Consider the following 22,249-nt stretch of genomic DNA (forward strand, 5'->3'; position numbering starts at 1 on the left):
GGTGAACACGAAGGCTGTGCCAGACATTTGTGCTTAATGAAGAGCTAAGTATTTGGGAACTTGCATATGTTTGGGTAGCTAGGAAGGCTGAATATTAGAGTTCTGCAGTATTAAAATTGGGAAAAGGCAAACACTACATTAAGGATTCACAGACAAATAGGAAGATTGGGTCTGTGCTTTTTTAATATATTTATCAAAATTAGTCAAAAACCTCTAGCAATTATTTTCTGTAAATTACTGTCTTGGCTAGAGGATGCCTAATAAAGAGACCTAATTTGAAGACTATTTAAGAGTGACATCCTCTCTAATTTACTAACTTTAATTTTATTTCTGCTGTTAGAAATGTAGAAGCTCTAGTGCTTCAATGTGAGTGTGGATACTAGACACATATACTTCAAACTGTATCCCTTTGCCCAAAGTGGCACTTGCGTTTAGAATTATGGTGCAAGCAAAAGTGTGAATTTCTGTAAATGTAATAAATATTTATCATTTTCCCAGGACAGAAATGGTGCTAGGAATTTGCACACAAGAGAATGTTGTGTATATGCAGTGAAAACTTTCTTTCTTTTGAAGTATGCTAGGGGAAAGAAAATGTGTGTGTTTACACATATGTTTTATACACACATGAGTGCATGCACACACATGCATGCACACACATACATTATCCATTCCTGCCAGATCTCATTTGTCATCTGCTCTAAAGACTATAGATCTTTCAATCTAACATCTTACTTACATTAGGTATAATTTTTCTAAACATATCTTTATCAGTCAAATTAGCTAATATGCTGACTTTGAGGATGCTAACCTGACACGTGATAAGTAGTAGTTGACATGCTATTGACTTGTGTTTCTTTTGTGTGTGTGTGTGTGTGTGTGTGTGTGTGTGTGTGTGTGTGTGTGTGTGTGTACACCTCTCTATACACCAACTATTTGACATCTGCCTGCAAGATAATTTTCTAATTTCATTTTTGTCCTGCATACCTTCTTCACTGCTGACCTGAAAAGAATCATTGTCTTTCTCTTGGATGGACTGTTATCCATGTGATGGAGGTAATTGGAACAACCGGTCACAGGCATCAGCTAGTTGGGTAGGTTAGACTTTGGGTTTCTTGATATTCCCTTAAAAAGGGGGAGAGAATGGGCTGATGTAAGGAGGATGGATAGTTTAGTTGTATAATTGTGGTCAGTGGATCCCGTGTATTCATTTAAGGCCTTATTTTACTTAAAATCAGAAACCTGCAGGACCACGCATTTGTCAAATATTATACATTTCCACAGTCTCCATGGCTACTAATTATGTACCGACTGTGTTTTTTGTGTCCAGATACAGTGTTTGGAGATGAAGCTACCTAGCTAAACTGTTTTATGAGCTGCAAAGTAAGTGGCATCTTCAGCACTAAGTTAAATTTATAGTGAAAGTAAAGAGGAAATGTGGTTTAAAATAGTAGAAAATACTGAAATACTGTAGTCATGTAAAAAGCAATCCTAACGTTTAAAAAAACCCACTCCTTTTAGAAGCACAATTTAAAGATGCATAATAAAAATAGGATTTTGAGGGAACTGAGAGAAAAAGAAAATATATAGGAGACTGTTGATAATGACATTATATAAATGCAAAAGCATATAGTAAAGTGTAGCTTCTAGCAAAGAATGTAGAGACGGAGGTTATACAAATGAGGCATAAAAGATGTGAGTGGAAAGCGGGCTAGCTAAACAGGGAAGAAGATTTGTGTGCTTAATAATTATGAATCCATAAGTGTCTTCAAGCATCCCATCCATTCAGAAGATTTAAGACATCACTTAACAAGGGCAAAATTAGAAAACTGTTTTTATAAAAAGAATTGAGGAATAAACTGAATATGGCAAAAACTTGTAATCCTGGGTGTCTCCTTAAAAAAAAAAAAAAAAATTACTGAGCCTTATTCAAAATGTTGACAAATATTCAGTCCTTTAGCAATTATTTGTGATAAATTCATCTGTTATTCTGTTTTATGAATGGTGAAATTCATCCCACCTAGAGAAGTAGTCCTGTCCATGAGCTCTCTTGTATGCCAGCAAACGTGTTCATACAGCTCTATGGTGAACCAGGTTGGGAACTGATCCAGATGCAAATATTTTGCCAAGCTAGTTTTAAATCAGTTTCTCTGGGTTTACTATGTGTAAACGTTTGTGCCCGCAGAGTGGAGATGGAAGCAAGTTGCTGTAAGTAGAAAGAAGATATGACTGTTTCTTTTAGTAATGACGCATGAGAAAAATTGGTCTTTGACCAAGGCAGTAGCTCCCGTATTTTTAGGGAATAAACTGTTGTCAAGCCCTCAAAACTTGTATTATTACTGCAGTGCACTTTCATTTAGTCGCTTCAATTGGAAAAGCCAGAAATTGTGATCTTGATCTAATTTGTCATAAAAGAGTACATCTCATAGCCTCGTGCACCACCCGTAGTCCACTGATTGCGATTTGAGAGTCAGTAGCCTGAGGCTACATACAATGACCGAAAACTCAGTTGTCTTCCATTCACGTGATCATGCTCATGGAAGCATTTGTGTTTGCTTTTGAGATATTCCTCTTTCTTGGATACTAAATGATTGTCTTGCTGCTTTTCAAGTGATTGTACTACTTCTGGTGATGCCTAGTTGATTTCTGCATCAGCTTCAATCTTACTAGTTTCTTTTCTTCTTTCAGGAGGACATTAGATTCCACTAATTTTCGTGACTTTTCTTTATTAGCTTTTATTACAAAACTATTGGTTACCTACTGAGATTTGAGAGTTTGGTTATGGTTGTACTACAGCTGATGTGAAGAGAAAAAGTTCTTAAAAGAAGAAAAAGACTCCCAAGTTTTACAGCAGGTCCTCTGTCCCTTCCCCTCATCAGCTTTAAACAAAATACTTGAGCACACTGCTTTCTTAATGCTTGCAGGAGAATAAAGCATTAAATAATAAATTAGCTCTTCCTTTAATAATGATGGAAGATACAGAAGTAAGGCTAACATTCCTTTGCTGTCAGCTTCTTCTAGGTCTAATTTTTTATCTTTGCATTCAGTTTAAATTGTGCTAGCCAAATATTGAAAATGGCTTTTTTTGCCATTTATACATTGAAATTACTTTTCAGATATTATTTCTTTTCTTGCATAAGTCCAGCTCTTTGTGAATTAGACAAAGGCATACTTCCTTTGGGACTGACAGTAATATCTTTTGCCTGTAATTTGACAAGTTACACTGAAATCTTTCTTTTGTAAGTGTTACTTTTTTGTTTTCTTTTTTGTTTTTGTTTTTTCCTTTGGGTGTGTATCTTTATATAGAGCCTGTTGATCAAATATACCATATATCTTGCACAGATTGTTTTTGGTGTTAAGTGAAAAAGTCAACCTATTGGATGCAACCAGATCGAGGTAAATTGATAATGGCAAAAAGCTATTCTCCAGCTAAAATAAGCCTCTCTAGGTGCAGCCTACACTGGTCTATTCTGTCATCTTTAATTGACATTGTAAGTTCAAGTAGCACAGCCTCTCACACAGGAAAGCCCTTGCTTCTCAGAATACATTGTTTCATTGTTACTTTGCTCTCCCAAAGTTCCCCAGGATGGGACAGGAGTAATTTTTAGTTGTTGCTTTGTTAGAAGGCATAGCACTTGTTCTTTCTCCACTGTGTGTGTGTGTGTGTGTGTGTGTGTGTGTGTGTGTGTGTGTGTGCGCGCGCGCGCACATGAGTGCACGTGTGTGGATGGAGGTGCATACTTACCAGTCTGATTGTTTCAGGATTTGAAGGAGGACTTTGGACTCAAATATCATTTGAACCTTCCCTCGCTTTTTAAAACTGAGGTAGGTCCAAGTGCTTGTGTTTACCTCTGGGTAGGGGATGGATATGAAACTGGATGCAGCTTTCTAATCCAGATTCCAACCAAAGAAAATAAAATGAGCCGACAGCTATGGTGCAGATTGGAAAGTCTGAAAGTACAGAGCTCCTGTGCTTATATCTAAGGCCTTAATACATTGTCCTTACAGTGGATTTTATACACCTCTACAAAATTGACTTGGTGGTTGTCTGAAGATTCTGTGTGCTCTTTTGTATGTGTCCTTTCAGCTACCTGGGAATATGTATGCCTGTGTAGCCTTGCCTAACTCGTCATTTTTATGATATCTTCTGTTAGTCTTTCTCACGACTGTAGCTAAGCCTTAACATCAACCTGTTGTTGTCAGCAAGCAGTTCTTTAAAGCTCAATGTCTCTCCTTTTTGATTCCCTGGATATCAGAGCAGCAATTTCCAACCTTTTAATAACTATCCCTTATGGCTGTGCCACCTTCTCAAATACCTTCTGCTGCCTCTTGATGTGTGTGTTCCATTCCTTTCATAGGCTTCCTCATACCAGGCTGCTGCTGCTTCTAGGTATGACAGTGCTGATATTTAGCTGTATAACTCAGTGGGTTTTGTCAGGTTGGGCTCTGTGTTGTGCCCCATTTTTGATCTGCCTGTTAGAGAGGTGGAACGGTCTGCGTTGCCTTTGCATGGGGCCTTTTGCCAAACAAAACACTAGTAAGAAATTTAATAACTTGTTCCACTAATCTGTCTGCCCCATTTGTTCATGAGTAGAGGCATTTTATAGATCAGTGCCAAGGAAGCAATGTCCGTGCATTATTGCTGTGCCAGATTCTGATACACAACCTGTAGGATGAGGATTGACTTATAAGCATCTGTTGTCTATTTATATTGCACATACATTGTTGGCTAACGGTTTTCCTAGAATTTGTGAATAGCATTGTAACTTCTCACACTTGCTAGCTTTTTATAGACACTTGGAGCCTTTGGAGATTCACCTTCCTTTCCTCCATTGGAATCATAAATGAAAATTCAGCCTCCATACTTTCAAAGAGTTTCTTGATAGGTTTGGGGGAGGAAAAAAAGAAGGAAAAAAAAGCAGTCTGTGCTTCAATTGTGTTAGTTCCATTTAAGTTAATGTAATACATCTGAAATGTTCCTCTGGGCTGTAACATAGCTATCTAATGTCCATTACTGTGCATTGATGATGCATCTTAAGATGCAGACTGGATTTTTAACCATGTTAAGTGAATGTAATTGAAGAAAACCCTTTTACTGGCTTCCCAGATGAGATCATTTAAGTAAGGCCTTGCTTTAAAGGTATTGGGAAAGCGCACAGTACTACATCGCTTGTCACTGTTCGGTGATTTATTCTATATTGGATATAATTTCAGACATTGGATTGTGACTGATAGCATTGCTTGCTGTATAAATCTGTATAAAGCTCATTCTGCCAGCATATATCACTTTTGATTTATTTATTTTGCAGATTTCTTTTATGTTTGTAAATACTTTGCAGGTCCTCAGGTATAAAGGAAATCCTGAAACTTATATGCCAGGTAGGCCATATGCTAAAAAGATGTCTTTTTAAATCTTTGAGGACAAGAACTGTTACTGTCCTAGTATGCAAGGTTCTCAAATAATTATATTAGCTTGAATTCTCTGTTGTAATTAGCTTTGGCTACTCCAGCATGACTTTTAAAATATATGGCTTGTTAGTAAAACACATTTGTTGGTTATTTAACAATTACTTTAAAGGCCTATTGTAATGTAATGTATATATTAGAGATCCCTAGAGGCCACGGTCAACTGGAGTATTAAGTTAGGTGTCATATAAACACTTAATAAATGGCAGTCCCTGCCTCAAAAGACTGTGGGTTAATTTTATAAAACAAAATTTAGCAGTTGAGAGATGCTCTTACGCTGCACATAGTAATTTTTTTTTACTTGAGATTTTCTGTGTTTTGAAAGAATATTGCTTTATACTAAGTTTTTTCATTTTAAGTGATCAGGATCAGTTGTCTTGAAATCATTATTCATGTGCAGCTTTGTTCTCAGTCTCATTCTCTTGGGTTGTTTAGAAGTTTTTAAATAGAATTCCTTAGTGTAGAATTTCTTAGCTGGATAGCAAAGAATCTGTGGACTTAGTTTCTTTATTCTACAGTAAACAAGGTTCTCTATCAATTCAGTCTGTTCAAATTAGCTAATTCAGAGAAGTGTCATCCAGTATACTAGAAGTATGTAATACATGTATTTTTATTGTACACCTCTCTCCAAAAGAGTCAGGCAGCTTTTGATTTTCCTGATAATTTTTTGTGATCAACATCACCAAGGTGTTACCTTCCTGGATGAGAGCTATTCTTCTTGACGTTGATCCACCTTGCAGTCACTAAAGTGAAGGCACTAAACCGAAGAACAGATTTGTGGTAAAAATAGTGAACTAATAGTAAAAACTATAGAACAGACTTAATTTGGCATACAAAAATCTGATTGACATGGCAGTCAGATGTTCACATCTGGGAAAATGTCAAATTCTTTGGATAGAAGGATGTTTCTTTAAGGCTTGCAAACCTTTTGATGTACTGAGACACTTCTAATTAACCATAAATGACATACATAGTGTTATATTTTTGTCAATGACATACATAGTGATATATTTTTGTCTTCCTCTTAAATCTGACGTTTTATTTTTGTCTGCATCCCTCCTTTCTCCAGGGACTAAGAGTTTGGGATAAGAAGTTGAACATGCAAAGCGCCATTAGTATGTTAAACTTAATGGGATATTCCAAAGCATATTACAGTCTCTAGTTTGATACTTAAAGAATGGACAAATACTTCATGGTTAATTTATCATACTGGTTAACCAATGTGAATATTATATTGCTTTTGTATTTAAGGCTGGGATGAATTTTTTTATGTGAATTTTGGTTAGACGGAGAAAATATTAAATGAATAGTAATGGAAGCAGGGACGGGTGACCCAGGAGGAATACAGAGACACAGTCTGAGCATGCAGGGATGGGATTAGGAGAGCTGAAGTCTTACTAGCGTTGAAACTGGCAAAGGTTGTTAAGGGCAACAAGAAGAGCTTCTACAAATACAGCAGCAGCAAAAGGAAAGCTAGGGAAAATTTGAGCCTGCTATTAAATGAGGCAAGGGCCCTAATGACAAAGGGCACAGAAAAGGCAGAGGTACTGCATGCCTTCTTTGCCTCAGTCTTCTCTGTCAGGAGTGGCCTTCAGGAATCCCAGGCCTCTGAGACCAGAGGAGAAGTCTGAAACAATGAAGACTTATCCTTGGTGGACGAAGATCAGGTTATGAAATGCATAAACAAACTGGACATGCACAAGTACATGGGCCCTGATGGGATGCACCTGCAAGTGCAGATGGAGCTGGCCGATGTAATTGAAAAGTCACTCTCCATTGTCTTTGAAAGGAGAGGTTCCTGAGGACTGGAAGAGAGCAAATGTCACTCCAGTCTATAAAAGGGGCAGAAGGAGGATCTGGGAAACTGAAGACTGGTCAGCCTCACCTCAGTCCCTGGGAAGGTGAGAAGCAACTGATCCTGGCTACCATTTCCAAACATGTGAAGGACAGGAAAGTTATTGGGAATACTCAGCATGGATTTATGAAGGGGAAATCATGATTAAACAACCTAATAGCCTTCTGTGATGAGGTGACTGGCTTGGTGGAGGGGGGAGACCTTTGTTTTAGTAAGGCTTTTGACACTGTCTCCCATAACATTCTCATAGATAAGCTGATGAAGTGCAGACTTGGTAAGTGAGGTGGACTGGCTGAACTGCCAGGCTCAGAGTGCTGTGATCAGTGGCACAAAGTCCAGCTGGAGGCCAGTAGTTAGTGGAGGCCCCTGGGGTCAATACTGGGACCAGTACTGTTTAACATCTTCATTAATGACCTGCATGACCAGACCGAATGCACCCTCAGCAAGTTTACTGATGACACAAAACTGGGAGGAGTGGCTGATTAGCAGAGAGTTGTACTGCTATTCACAGGGACCTCAACAGGCTGGAGAAATGTTGAACTTAAGTTCAACAAAGTGAAATGCGAAGTCCTGCACCTGGAGAGCAATAACCTCATGCACCAGTGCAGGCTGGGGGCCAATGAGTTTGAAAGCAGCTTTGCAGAAAAGAACCTGGGGATCTTTATGGACAGCAAGTTGAACATGAGCCAACAATGCGCCCTCATGGCAAAGAAGGCTATCAATATCCTTGGCTGTGTTAGGCAGAGTGTTGCCAGCAGGTTGAGGGAGGTGATCTCTGCTCAGCACTGGTGAAGCCATATCTAGAGTGCTGTGTCCAATTCTGGGCTCCCCAGTGCAAGACACCAGTTCTGGGCTCCCCAGTGCAAGACACACATTTACTGGAGCGAGCCTTGCAAAGGGCCACAGAGGAGATGAAGGGGCTAGAGCACCTCTTATATGATGAGGTCCCTTCCAGCCACAGCTATTCTGTGATTCTGTGATCCACAAGATGCAAGTTGCAAAAATTAAAAAAAAAAAAGAAAAAATGCTGAAATCGCCAGAAGAAGAATGTTAACTTTAAGATATAATATGGTGGTAGATGCTGTTAGGGAGATGAATAATGAGTATTATTTTAGACTTATCGATAAGGTGGGCTTACTAGAGTTTGGATGCTTGTGACAGCAGAGAGTATTCTTTTGATCTAGTTCTGGAAGTATTCATTTGGGGATGTCATGGTTGCTTCAGTAAAAGTAGAACCAACTCTAAATATTCTTTAGAATGGAACGCTTTTTTTCTTTATTCCCTCTATGGAGCAGTGCTTTTACAAGCTGTATCCTTAGTCATACATTTCAGAAATTAAAAAAGCTTAATGGCCGAAGAGGTACCCAAATGGTAAGAATTTTTTTGTTTCTGAAGAGAGAGATATAAATAGTCAATCAAATGAGTCTCTGTCACACCCCATAGGCTAGATCCAAAAGATACATAGATGTGGTGATGCTTTGGGACCTTAAAATTAGGAGCTTGGACCATGCAGTGGGAAGGAAGTGAATAGGGTTCCAATCTTTGCATATTTGACTTTGTTACATTTTGTTTCCTATTAGAGGGCAAGTAACAAAACAGAAATAGTCCATAAAGAATGGACTAGAATCTAAATCTTTTCTCCCAGCTGAGTGCCCCAGCTGTTTGGCTACAATGTGGTTGCTACAGCTGGTTGTCCAGGTGCCATAGCATTTTAATTCTTTACCATATAGTCATCTAGCTTGAACAGATAAGTAGCTTGTCTACGTCCAGCCTTTTGATCTGGTAATTAAGGCAGTCTTCTGGGACATAAGTGAATGGGTTTGAATCCCTGTAAGCCAACAGGGAATTAAATCCAAGTCCCCTCTGGGATGCTTGCTGTAATTCGTGGATCTATGGGAAAAGTTTTGTGTTTGTAGCTCCCAAAGTTTTGTTAGAACCTTGTGCTCTGGATTGTGCTGCATCACCCAGCAGTACAATTACACAGCATCTACCACCATCTTTTCGTAGTGTGATTGGATGCTGCCTTAGTTGTAACCTCCACATTACCCTGCATATGTGCATCTTAGCATATGTCTTTGTAGAACTTTAGTTTTCTAAGTTTCCACCAGAAAATTGAAACTCATGTTATCCCTTGATTTCTAGTGGAATCATGTGGTGTTTGGATTTCTTGGTAGCACCTGAGGGCCTAAATTTTACATGGATGCAAAAACGTGTCTTTTGGATCCTGCCATATGTTCAGAAGTCATGGAGGTGAGGAGAAAATATCAAGAATGTGTATTTTTCTTTTTTTAATGAAATGTTTGAATGCTGTAACATCAGGATCTCCTGTTTTTGTTAATATTCAAATGAAAATATTTTTGCCTTCAGAAAATTCTGGAATCACTCAGCTTGTGGGTTTTATTAGCACACCTGAAGGGGTGAAGATGCAGGATGTTTGTTTTCCTTTCAGTTGTTTATATTAATAACAGATATCTTTGAAAGAAAAACAACAGACTGTTTCAGTTAATAGGGTTTTGCTTTCTTGAGCTCTCTGATGTGGCCTTATTCCTCACCTTTGCAAGAGAAAAATAAGTTGGATAGGATTTAAGAAGATTGTAACAAGCAGGTAAAAAAAGGTTGGGGAAACTTCCCTTAACCTTCTTTCAAAAACACTTAGTCTATACAATCCTTTTTTATGCCCATTCAATTAAAAAACTATATAAAGAAATAAAATGTGAAGTCCATTCTCATCACCTTAATTTTTAGCATTTTTTGGTAAATAAATCTCAGTGTAGCTCAGTGCTTTTTTAACATAGTTACACTTGCTGTTTTCATGAGGGCCACTTTGTATCTTAACTTTTTTTGGTAGTGAAACTTCTATGCAGAATTGAAATTGAACTCAAATTACTCAGTGATTGGTACTTTTTTTTTTTAAAAAAAAACACACTATGGCTTTGATTGTTGGTTTATGGCTTTGATTGTTGGTTTTTATGGCTTTGATTGTTGGTTTTGTTTTCTTATGGCTTTGATTGTTGTTGGTTTTTTATGTCTGAGAAGCAAAACAGTCCTGAAAAACACAAGCAGTGCTGATATGACCTTTACCATATCTTCGCTAACAGGTGCCTTTAGAATAAGACAGTACTGCATCATAATTTCCTAATGAATTACAACATCCTGATGGTGTGTGCTCCCACTCAGAATCTATTTTAAGAAATAGAAGAAATGCTTTCTTTTAATTGTGTGCTCATAAAATACTGAATTGGAGTGAAGGAAGTATACAGAGAAAGCAACAGTGTTCTGGAGATCATAGAGAACTGATGGAAAATTATTTATGTAGTAAAAAAGTTAACAGAAAAAAATGAAAATAATGTGATTTTTGTTGTCTGTATTTGTCCGTATATGTGTCTGTATAACAGATTTGTTACAATAGACAAAATATTAAAGACTTCTTCAAAGAAGCATGTGGACCATTTTATTAGGCAAAATTTTTAAACTATTTTAAGTTTAATGCTGTAATGGCTGTTACAAATTGCAAGGTGCATCTTGGGAGGCCTTATTATCAAATCCTTTGTATAGCACAGTATCCGATCCATTTGCTAAAGGTGATGGTTTGACACTAGTTTCAGTTTGTCAAGAAAATTTGGTTTATTTCAGGCACAGTTACTGTAAAGGGCAAGTCAAAGATGAGACCTTTTCAGTACGCTGCAAATGCTGACCTACTCTAAGCGGTTCTGTATTTCCTCAGAATGTAAGGGTCAGGAAAATGTTTGGGGATACTTTGTATGTTTGTTGACTTGAACTTGATAAAGGAAGTACGATTTTTATGAATATGCTAGTACAGATTAACTGGCCGTATTTTAACTTATGATGTTAAAAAGTCAGCTGTGTATACTGTAAATTATTTGGGTGCAGAAAACCTTTTGTGACAGCTTTATATTTCACTCTTAGAAAGCAGGACAGCTGTGTACTAGCTTAATAAAGAGTAGTAATAATACACAACAAAAAGCCCAGCAGTGAGCTAAATATTTTAAGTCGGGAACCATAAAATTTTCTGGTGAACTAGAATACTTTTACCTTCTTTCTATGCTTCTTTCCCAGAGGCTTCCCTTCCTCCAAATAAAACTAATTTCAGTGCACCACTAACATACCACTATTCCCAGAATAGCTTGTGGGAATCAGCAGAATTTGGGAAATGGAGGGCAGGGAGGTAAGGAATTTATCTCACCTAAGTCACTTATTTTACGTTAGTGAAGTGTACATAAGGAATCCTTAGGTCTCTGCAGTCTTCTGTTGCAGAACTAGGGCACTGCATTTATGAATGAGTGCAGTGGATACATGTGTAGCTAGAATTGTGTGGTTGAATACTTTGCCATGATGAGTTTAAAAGACTATTACCCAAAAGCATCAGTCTTCCAGCCTTTGGCATATGAAAATAACTAACTTCTTGTGGAAGTTTATAGTTTTCTCAACTTTGACCTATAGAGCAATGTTATGTTGTAAGGCTTAATTAATTGGGATCTGCTGTGTGTGAAACTGAGGTCTTTGTCTAGTTGGAAGTTGATATTGCAGATTTGCCAAGTACTCTATTCCGTATGTAAAGATTGTAAATAGTATTGATACTACCTCTGTAAGTAGTGGAATTCTACATTTTACAGAGAAGGGATATTTTTTGGCAGCAGCAGGCTTGGCATGTTAAGAATAGTTCTGGTGGAGACAGGTTACTGATTCAAATCCAGTCAAGGAAGTCCAAAATTACTCAGAAGATGCAATTTTTCATGGAAGTTTCCAAATAGTATGTGTTTTTCTTTATATTTATTTGTTTATTAGCAGGTAGCCTACAGTGTAATTCTTGGATTTTTTTTCTTTAGTGCCTTCCATTGAAAGATGTAGCCTACACAGAATACTCACTTTACGGGAGGGGGAAAAAAAAAAAGCATGAAGAGAAACTTCATGATTGCCAGAGAATTTCGTGTCATCTGAACTCAAGTAAAAGCATATTTCGTATAATGTTTATAAAGAAATATAAGTACTGTAACTTGCTTTCCTTAATGTGCTCAGTGCTGTGGTCTTTTCCAGTAGGCAGTTTATCCGTCAAGGTCCAATGGAGGTGCACGTTTAGTTATCTTCTATTATTTGAGGGATGTAAATGTCGTTGTTTTGGTTTTTAGTTACAGGATAGATTGGTGAAGTTCTGTCTTCTAACTAGTCTTGATATCATATTCTTCTTTTGAGATAAACCAGGGATTTTCTTTTAAGATACACTAGGAGGTATTCTCCAATGAAAATCTGAAGCAGTTTGTTCTTTTCCTGCTACATGTTGCCTTATTGTTATATAGGCTCCAATTTTCTGTTACCATTTTCCAGTGTAACAGGGTACACTAAAAGCAATCATTCCTACTTGGTGAGACAAGCTCTTTTTGGTGAGGCATGAGGGCCTGACATTCTGGTTTGTTCATCAGCCCTGAAATGCAGTCTTAGTTGATTGCAGAACCTAACACTTCTGCAACAGTTTCTGTGAGTTGATCCGGTAGCACCTTGGGGTCTTCATCTCCTCTTGCTTCAGCAGTGTGGAGAGAAGTCACTAATGCTGCCATGGTCATGTGATCACTTAACCAACTCTCTGTTAAGGTGGAGCCTCATGTGGGGGGAGCTGCTGCCACTGTCACATCAGGTCTGAAAGAAGCGGCTGCGGCCTCTATTAGAACAGCTAGACTGCTGTCACAACTGATCTGCACTCCTTTTTGCAGGAATGAGAATAATACATTAATGATCTGAAAGGGAGGAGAAAGTCTACTGGGTGTGTGGGAGTGAGGCAAAAACAGTGGCAGCTCTTAAGCCTCTCCAGGAGGTTTTGAATTATTACTTCAGGGGTGGGTTGATGGTAGATTGGCCCTTCCCTCGAACTTACAAAGGTTAATCATGGCTTGTGTATTGTACACACTCTGTATGTGTACATATATTTCTGAAGCTTTGTCTCAGACAGATCTGAGTGTTTGACAGATTGTAGTGTGCAATGTGATCTGTCTGAAATAGTAAGTCCTTGTGAGGTGAACTAATTAACCTGTGCCTGTTGAATTGGTTGTCTGAAACATGGCTGAACAGTAATGTGTGCCTGATTACATGGTATCTCAGTCAAGCCATTCTCTGCTTAGTCCACTTCTATTTTATTTCTGAATTCTTTATTTTCTTCTGTTTCTGAATTTGTTTTGGTTGTATTGCCCTCTCTTTTTCCATATATAGAATTTTTTTTGTCTTTTTAAAGATGTGTAGCTTGAAAGTCCTGGATGGGGATTTTACATTTTACCAATGCTTTTTAATGTCAGTAAGTTAGAAATTGTATGCTACTGGCACTAGAAAACATGTCATGCAATATTTCACTTTAATTAAAAGTGGAATGGGTGTTTTACTGGCATTTACAATTTGTTTAGAAAAATGTTCTAGTATGTTTTTTGAAACTGGGCTAGTTGAAAAATGCTAAATCAGCCATATTGTGGTTGCAGTATATGCTCCTCTACTGATATGTCAGAACAAAAGTAAAAATCAACAAATCTCATGATTATATATATATATATATATATATATATATATATATATATGTAGCTGTTCTAAGCTATATCACTATAGCTATGCCAAGTTTTTTGTGTAATGTTTTGCTTAACTTGTAGCTTTCGAGACTTGTGATACTGAGAATTCAGTCTTGATAATGTAACTATCAGCAACATCTTCTGTAGTCTGCTTGTTATTTTGTGAAGGATGAGGTTTTGCATTAGAATTAATAAAATCACTTGAAGTTTTCTGCAGCAAAGTCATAGATGAAGGAAAATAGCCTTTTCAAAGAGGATTGATAAAAAGTAAATAACTGTAAACATTGAGGGATCATTTCTGAGGTGCTTCCTAATTTAAGGGCATAAGAAGCAGGACCTTTAAGAACAGCAGAAGGTGGATTCTTCAAGATGTGTACTGCTCCTGTGAGAACTAGCAGGAATGGCAAGACGACAGTGATTGAGTTTGGTATATATGCTTTGCAAATCCTTTTCCACGTTGAAAGATTAAAAGCTGACTGATACAGGGAGCTGTGTAAGATTTTGCTGTGTTGAGAGCTTGTGGCGCTGTTGTCAGACTAGCATAGTTGTTATACTTGCAGAGCCCCTAGTGTAGATGTAGAGTGCTCTGAAAGGAGTTTCCTACTTGCAGGGCTGTGTGTGCTGCCTCCTTAAATGTCAGATGGGAACAAAAACCCCTTTGTCTTTATCCACTTCCAGGTTTTTCATGCCATATTTATGCTTCTTAGGAGGGATGATTTTTCTCCGCTCTTCTTCCTTCCACTCTCAACTCCTGGCTGGACATAATGTTTGAAGTAGATTTGATGTTATTTTGTTACTGTTACTCTGATGTCTCCTGAACTTCAGACTCTCTTTAAATTCATTTAAAAAAGAAAAATGCTTATTCTTAGTAGGTGTTTGAGACATTGAGGAACAAAGTGTAGGGTCAAGGCTTATGATATGAAGAGGACGGTCTTTTCAATTGTATACAACCTTTCTACTTTTCATTCTTTTGGCATTACCCCATAGTGTGACAAAGTCCAGTAGTAAGCATTCTGCATACTTAAAGGTAAGCTTTTATAGCACAATTTTATGAGATTAAGAACGTTAAAATTAAATGAGCAAACTTTTTTCAGCTGCTTCAGCTCCTTAATAGGCCTATATGAGGGATCAGGGTTTCTTTTATTGCAGTCCTGCTGTGCTCAAATTTCCTTTGTTCACATGTATTGTAAAGGCTAGTTGGCTGGTCTTACTGTATGAGAGTTTCCCAGGCACTTGCGTATTTTTCAGATTTTTGTTTAAAAATATGTAATTGTGTTTAACAGGAGGAAAAACTGGGGTTTTTGTTGTTTTCTGTTGTTTTTTACCTTAGGTATCTTTTGGTTTTAGACTCATTTGAGTGGTTAAAATGCAGATACTGTCTCATTTAGTTGTATGAAGAACATCAGTGTCCTCTAGCATCATTTTTATGTAGTAATGTGAAATGGTGATAAGTTAAAGCTGTTATATATTTACATTTTTTAATGCAAAAGAGAACACTGACTTCTTGCAAGTCTCGTGCTTACATCTGAAAAGAATTTGAATATACATTTCAACTTGGTCTCTGTTTTCACATACAGGATGTAATTTGCTACCTGTCATTTGTAAAGTGTATAATATGATCTTCTCATTAGGCAGTTCTGGTGATGTTTCATATGCCTTTGTCATATTTTCCATTCTTCTGCCTAGTCCTAATACTATTTATTTGTTTTGTAAAAAAAAAAATATACTTGGTTACTAAGTTTTATCGTAGAGGTTTGGGGGGTAAATTCTGGGAAATCTACAGTAATTTGAAATAATTTTTTCTGTAGTTCGTCTAAAAAACAGGACAGTTCTAAAACAGCAGTTGTTATGCATATTTGTGACTATTTTAAGAGTTTACATTTTGTAAGTAAGCCCTCTTTGTTCAATTGTATCATAGCATACTAACCTCTTTTTATACAGAAATGCAGTGCATGTGAGAATTAGTGAACAGATCTGTGCAAGTAATGGAAGAACGGCTTCCATTTCTGAAGCTATAGGTCACCTTATTTGGGATAAGTAGGAGGTAGAATTAGAGGCACTTTGCAATGTATCAGTTTTCTTTAGAAGGAAATAAAGGGCCACCCATGAAAAAGAAAAAATAGGAGGGAAAGGGGGAAGCTTACAAAATTATTATTTTCTGTGTTTTAAATGCTTGATATTGCTTAAAGTATTAGGGAAAACATCTTTTGGCTTATATTTAGGAAAAAGACCACTATAATAAAAATCACGTTGATAAGATTGTTTATGCAAAATTCATGTTTTTTTCTGTCACCGAAATGATGTAACAGGGAAGGTGTGCCACCATGATGTTGGAATAGACCTGTTACATGTCCATGTCCATGGTTATTGGCTTGAGATGAGATCTGGAGGACAGTAGAGTCGTTTTTGTATTTGGCTTTTGGGTCACTCCTTTTTGGTTTTGGGTCAGATGTACAAAAGTGCTTCAGTCACAAAAGATAAATGTTTAAATTGAGATTTAAAAGAAGATGTTATGAGGGGACAGTTCAGGAATTACTTCTCATATGGAAAAAAATTTATGCTGGTTAAAAAAAATCAGATGCATTCATGTAAGATTAAAGATTAAATGCATTTTGTTAACTCAAGATAAGTAGACATTTCTTCATACTTTCAGCATAAATTGTGTTGAGAGTTGTGATCTCTGCATGCCATCTTTTTAATGACTCCACAGTTTAATCGTTCTGGATTTGTGACTTTTTTAAAAAATGCTGAGTCAGATGTTGATTTCTCAAATTATTGCTAACATTGTATTCAATTATTTGGGCTGCTTGTTTGGGATAATATTTTAATATATTGCGCAAGTCTTCAGATACCATACAGTATCATCTCTGATATCTGTAATAGAGCAATTTCTCTATATGTTTTATTCCAGTTGGAAGGCATAGAATAACGTGGTGCTGTTGTCTGAAATTCTTTGCCACCTGTGTGGCATATATTTAAAAGAGCATCTTCCTTCTGGAATTGTTTGTTTAATGGAGGACTGTCATTAGCGAGGTTCAGTGTAGAAGTGTTAAGAAATCTGCAAAAGAGACAGGGGTATGTTGGCTATAAATAGACTAAGAAACTAAGGCAAAGAATGATGATGAATGATTTTAAATGAGATGTTCTACCAGGTACAGCTTCCTGTGAAACATACTGTTAAATTCATACTTGTTTGATTTGTTTGTTAATTGCATAATGCTGGGACAAATGCATGATATTACAAATGGATGGCTTATTGAGATGTTTTGAATATTTATGAAAACAAATTATCCATTGGATGTACAACAGTTAGCTGTATAGAGATACATCTGAAAAAGAAACAAGAGATTAGAAAAATGAAACTAATACCCAGGGGTAGGGGAAGCATTTACTTCTTCCTGTCTGTCTCTATTTTCAATAGGAACGTGATTAACATACTGGGTCAGACCAGAAGTCCATATGATCTAATGTCATTAGGGTTGGTTACTATTTTTCCCTTTCTTGCATGTCTGTTCCACTTTTTACTGAATCACAGACAAAAGTTATATATGTTCAGCAATTTTTTTAGAAAGCTGTCGAACCCAGTAGTTCTGGATTTGTTCTGTTTATGCCCTTAATGTAGGTGTGTGTTGATCACCTTAAAGAGAAAATATCACACAATTGTTTTGAAAAGAAACCTTAAATAATTACTTTTTTTCCTATAGCTTTTAACCTGAAAGCTATTAGGAAGTCCTTCAGCATGTACTAGATATAAAAACTTTTGCAAGTGTTATTTATATTATGTGTGCTATTTCACTGAAAGTTTGTGTTATAATAAAACTGCATGAATATATATGGGTTAAGAGTTTTCCATTAAGATTTGGATTTTGCATTTATAATTCTGTAATTTAATACTTTTATGGCCACCATTTCATTCTCTGTTTCAAAGGTGATATCATGAACCAGTAGAAGGCCTCAAATGTATAGTAACTGATGTGTCTTAGCCTACATCTTTCATGATATATACGTAAAAAATAAATATTGTTTACCATAAAGAGAACTGTAGCTGCTATGTGTCTACTTAGCAGGATATCTTCCCTTTTTTAGTTTCTGTTTCCTATGGCAAAGAGGCTTATGCAGTCAGGATCTGTCATCTTCTGTTAGTTACTTTTGAGCTTTTAGTCTGTTTTCCATCAAATTTGATAGAGGGATAGCAATACTGAAAATTTTAGGCTCCTACAAATTTCATGAGAATATATTGCTGGGTAGAAGAGAGACCCACAGAGGAAGAGGTTTCTGTGCGAGTTCATCCCTTGTCAGGCAGCTGAAAATCCCACAGAAAATAACTGGAAATGACACTTAATTAGTTCCATCACTCATGGAAATTTCACTTATGGGCAGTGACCAGTGTAAAATGTTTCACAGTTATTGGCAATTTGCCCCTAGGGAAAGTTTTCTTCTGAAGTACAGTAAGCAGGTGCAGGGATGTATGCACATGCGTGATGTTTTATGTAGTTTGTCTCTTTTTATTCATAGTAATGGCTTCTCCTTTTTCAGTCCTACTAAGCTGTTGATCTCAGTGGCATATTTGTCCATAAGTTATGTTCCGAGTAAGATGGAGAGTTGCAGGACTCTGCTGTCAAAGGTTGAGACAAAGATTTACTGAAAGTGTCAGTACATTTGAACAGTTTGCAGTATGGAATGAAAAATGAAAATGGGTTGTAAATGAAGAGACATTGCATCATGGAGCAAGAGGCAACCAAGTCTTTGCCTGACTGTTGAGATTTAACAAAAAAAAATGCTCCTATTAAAAATTTCACTAGGTACTCAAGGGCAAGATGGCTGAAAGTAAGCAGTTAAAAGCAAACTTTTGTTCTACAAAACTTAATGTCAGGTCTGATCTACGGTGATGTAATATAGGATTCTAGTCCACACTCTGGTATTCAGTATTATTATTATTTTAAAGAAAACTAGTGAGCACATACAAGAGCTGGAGCACACAGTGCAATTTTTATATCTCCTTGCACAATTAATTATTCAATGAATAATTAATCTTGAAGTTGCATAAATGTGGAACTAACACTTTTTTCTCCCAATACCCTATACTTTAAAAACTTAAAGATAAAATTGTGACTCAATGTTTGTCTGACTTTGTTAATTTACTGTTCTTGTTCTTATGGCAAACGTGTTTAAATCTTATTTTTGTAATTAAGAGTCTTACTATTTAATTTCCATTTGAAGTCTAGGTCAAAAATGAGGTAAACTAAAGACTGAATAGCAGTTGGCAAGCGTCAAAGAGCTGCTCATGGGCTGCTCATAATGTCAGATCTTTTGTGGGTGAAGTTCTAACACCCCACCCCTCCCCGGTATTCTAAAAAGTAGTATAGGAATTTGATAAAGTTAAACAAGAGTGTTACTGTTTTCTATTTTATTCGACTTATCAACATTAGGTTTTATCTTGTTTTTCTTCTTTACCTTATGTAATACCTTCTCCCAGTCACTTCCATGCTCCCTTCCTTTTTCTCTCCCCATCCCTCACCTACCCCCAGCAATAACTTGCCCTTCCACTTATGTCCTCTCCCTCCAGCACTGTAATTACTCTTGGGGCACAAAGGCAGAAAAAGTGATTGTAGCAGGAAATTGAGCTACTCCCATGCACTGTGAGTTAATATTAGATTGGTGCAGAATGCAAAGACTAAAATTTTAGATACTATAATGAGTGCTCCTAGAAACAAGTAATCTGAGAAACCGTAGGAGGAGAAACATCTTTTCATTTAGGATTTACTAACTGCAGAAGATGTACTCTGTAATTTTTATCATGATGTACTCAAGTTTAGCTTGTTTTAAGGGGGGAGAGGGGACCAAAAAAAAGAAAAAGAAAAGAAAAAAGAAAGAAGAAATCAGATAGAAAGTAGAAGTGAGGCAGCTAGCTAAAGGGAAGTCAGAGCAGCTGAAAGGTAAAATGTTGATGTTGTGTAAGCTGTTTAAAGTCATCGTATTAGACTCAGAATTGGAACATGTACTGCAAATCAAAAGAAAACCTTCAGGCTTCAATTAGCTGACCTCTAGCTACATTGTAAGGTACTGGAAACTGGTCTCAGCTTTATCTAGATCAGAAATTGTTACAATGCATTGCAGTTTCCATCCAGCCTACATGCCTTTATTATCATTCTGTGGAAACCAAGCTGTGAAGGTGTGGAGTGGTCCAGTGTTTCCCCCAGCATGGAGCTGTTATGTGGCCATGGTGTTAGCCTCTTCTAAGAGCTCAGAAGTACTCTCCTGTTCTGTTTTGATATACTATAAGAAAACCAAAAATATAAAGGCTGACATGTTGAAACTTAAGGAGAAAAGTCATTAGTAATAAAAAGATACAAACAAAAGGGGAGAATAGATCAGAGATGCTGTCAAGCTAAATGCAAAACTAAAATAAGGCAGGCCCAAAAAAGATTGTGGAAAAAAAACTTGCTAAAGGCATAATGGCTAATAATAACCATAGTTCATGTATGTCAGGAGTAGAAAGCCTGTCAGCATATTGGTAAGGTGGTAGATGAGCAAGAAAAAGGAGCACTTGAGGAAAATAAAGCCATCATATAAAAGTTAAGTATTCTTTGCACTAGTGCTCAGGACAGAGGGGATCAGGGAGCCTTCTATAGCACCACCACCACCACCCATTTCTTTCATGCAAGGCATGAATCTCAAATTGAATGGTCAGAGGTTTTTAGCAGAAGTCACTAACTAACAGAACTCTGAAAGATGATATTCACTGAAGAATTCTGACAGTATTCACTGAAGAATTCTGGCAGAACTAAAATCAGAAATTATAGCTAAATGCAGTTTGTAAATGAAGTGTTGAAATCAACTTTCAGATAATGGATGGAAGATGTAAAATGAGAAAGTTTTTTTGCTTTTTTTTTGGGGGGGGGTCTATTGTTTTGTTTTTAGGAGAGTGCTTGGGTGCATTGTAACAACCATAGTGAAGAGTAACATGTTTTCAACGTATCCACTGGTATATTGGGGAAGAGTCAAAATAGTTTTTGCAGAGATTAATTCTTTTCAGTCTGCTGGAGTTTTTTTATGCCTCATGATGCTTCAGTAGGAATGATTTGATATAATAAATTTGCATTTTCAAAATGCTTCAAAAGACTCTTATAGAAATTAAGCCATCCTGCAATAAGAAGGAAAGTCCTTCCACTTTTTAATACCAGGCTAATAATGAGAAAAGTGTAGGAAAAAATTGCCAGAGTTTTGTGTAGAGGAATTTACCAACAGAATCATACAGGGATCTGCACTGGAAGCTATCATGGTTTACATAAGTAAGAATACAAACCAGCTTCTGTACTACTCACTGTTTCTCATACTGCATGTAGATGGAAGCACAAATGAAATTCTGAATTAATGGTTTAATTTTACATATCACTCCAGTGGCTTCAAAGTTAACCTGTACTCAGGTAAAATTTATACTATTAGTTTCTGTAGGAACCATACCTAGTAGTGATAACTTTTTTAAGAAGGCAGAAGAGTTTGCTTTCCATTTTAAGAATCAAGATAACATATGCCTTTTCATTTTTTATATGGTTTTATAAAAATTAACACATATTTACAGAGATATAAACAGATAGAGATTTGCTATCAATTCTGATTGTATTTAGAGAAAGTTTCGAGGAGAGTTGATTGACCAGCAGTATGCAAAAAGAAAAAAAAAAAAACCTTGATCAGCAAATGGCGAATATTTGGGGCTTCTGCTGGTTTGCTTTTGAGATTTTGAAGAATGCTCTCCTATTCTGTAAAATGTGTTGGATATTGATTGCAACTAAGACTGAGGTTTAGGGAGATTTCCCCATTGTTCTTAATGACTCTGAACACACTGCCTGACTTGTAGTTCTGTTCTTATGCTCAGGGGCCAGGAAGGAATTTTCTTATGGGTTAAGTTAAAAACAATTGTAATGTTTTTGTGTTTATTTTTTAACATGATTGATTTTTCCTGTGGTCCGAATCACTGGAGATAGTTCTCTGTAAGAACAGGCTCAATACTTGGTGCCAGTCAAGAACAGAAATGGAATGTAAAGGCTTGTTAGGAATTGAACGGGGAGCGTTGTTTTGCTGCTGTGTAAGCTTCTTATGAAAGAATCTCCTAACAAACACCATCTCCTCCTGTCCCCCAACTGGAATTAATGTGAATGCAAATCATCACACTGTTTATTCAGTTTTGTTTATATAATTCAATCTTTTTTACTCAGGTGTCTGTCTATGTCTTGTCTGCTTTTTGGATTAGAAATCCCAATCTTTCTTGGGATCACCAACTAGTTTGCAATACAAATAATAAATATTTAGAATCAGGAGGCACCATCACTGTCCAATTAGGGTTTACTTTAAACATGCTTAAATAATG

At 36.8% G+C, this 22,249-nt stretch overlaps 1 protein-coding gene across 10 annotated transcripts in view; it reads left to right on the top strand.

Moving 5' to 3' along the window:
• Nucleotides 1–22,249, top strand: part of GPHN (gephyrin) — a 321,331-nt gene that overhangs the window by 15,352 nt on the left and 283,730 nt on the right. The window contains exon 1 of one of the 10 annotated variants that reach the window (XM_064512457.1): nt 9,535–9,568. The exons of 8 other annotated variants lie outside the window; for them this stretch is intronic. In XM_064512457.1, coding sequence (XP_064368527.1) covers nt 9,550–9,568 — 19 coding nt within the window. In that variant the 5' untranslated portion in view covers nt 9,535–9,549. Of the gene's footprint in view, nt 1–9,534; nt 9,569–12,262; nt 12,284–22,249 lie in introns of those variants that run through there. One more of the 10 variants, XM_064512462.1, reaches the window with a different exon arrangement.

This window comes from Dromaius novaehollandiae, chromosome 5 (assembly GCF_036370855.1).
Source record: "Dromaius novaehollandiae isolate bDroNov1 chromosome 5, bDroNov1.hap1, whole genome shotgun sequence".
In the NCBI taxonomy this organism is placed as follows: domain Eukaryota; kingdom Metazoa; phylum Chordata; class Aves; order Casuariiformes; family Dromaiidae; genus Dromaius; species Dromaius novaehollandiae.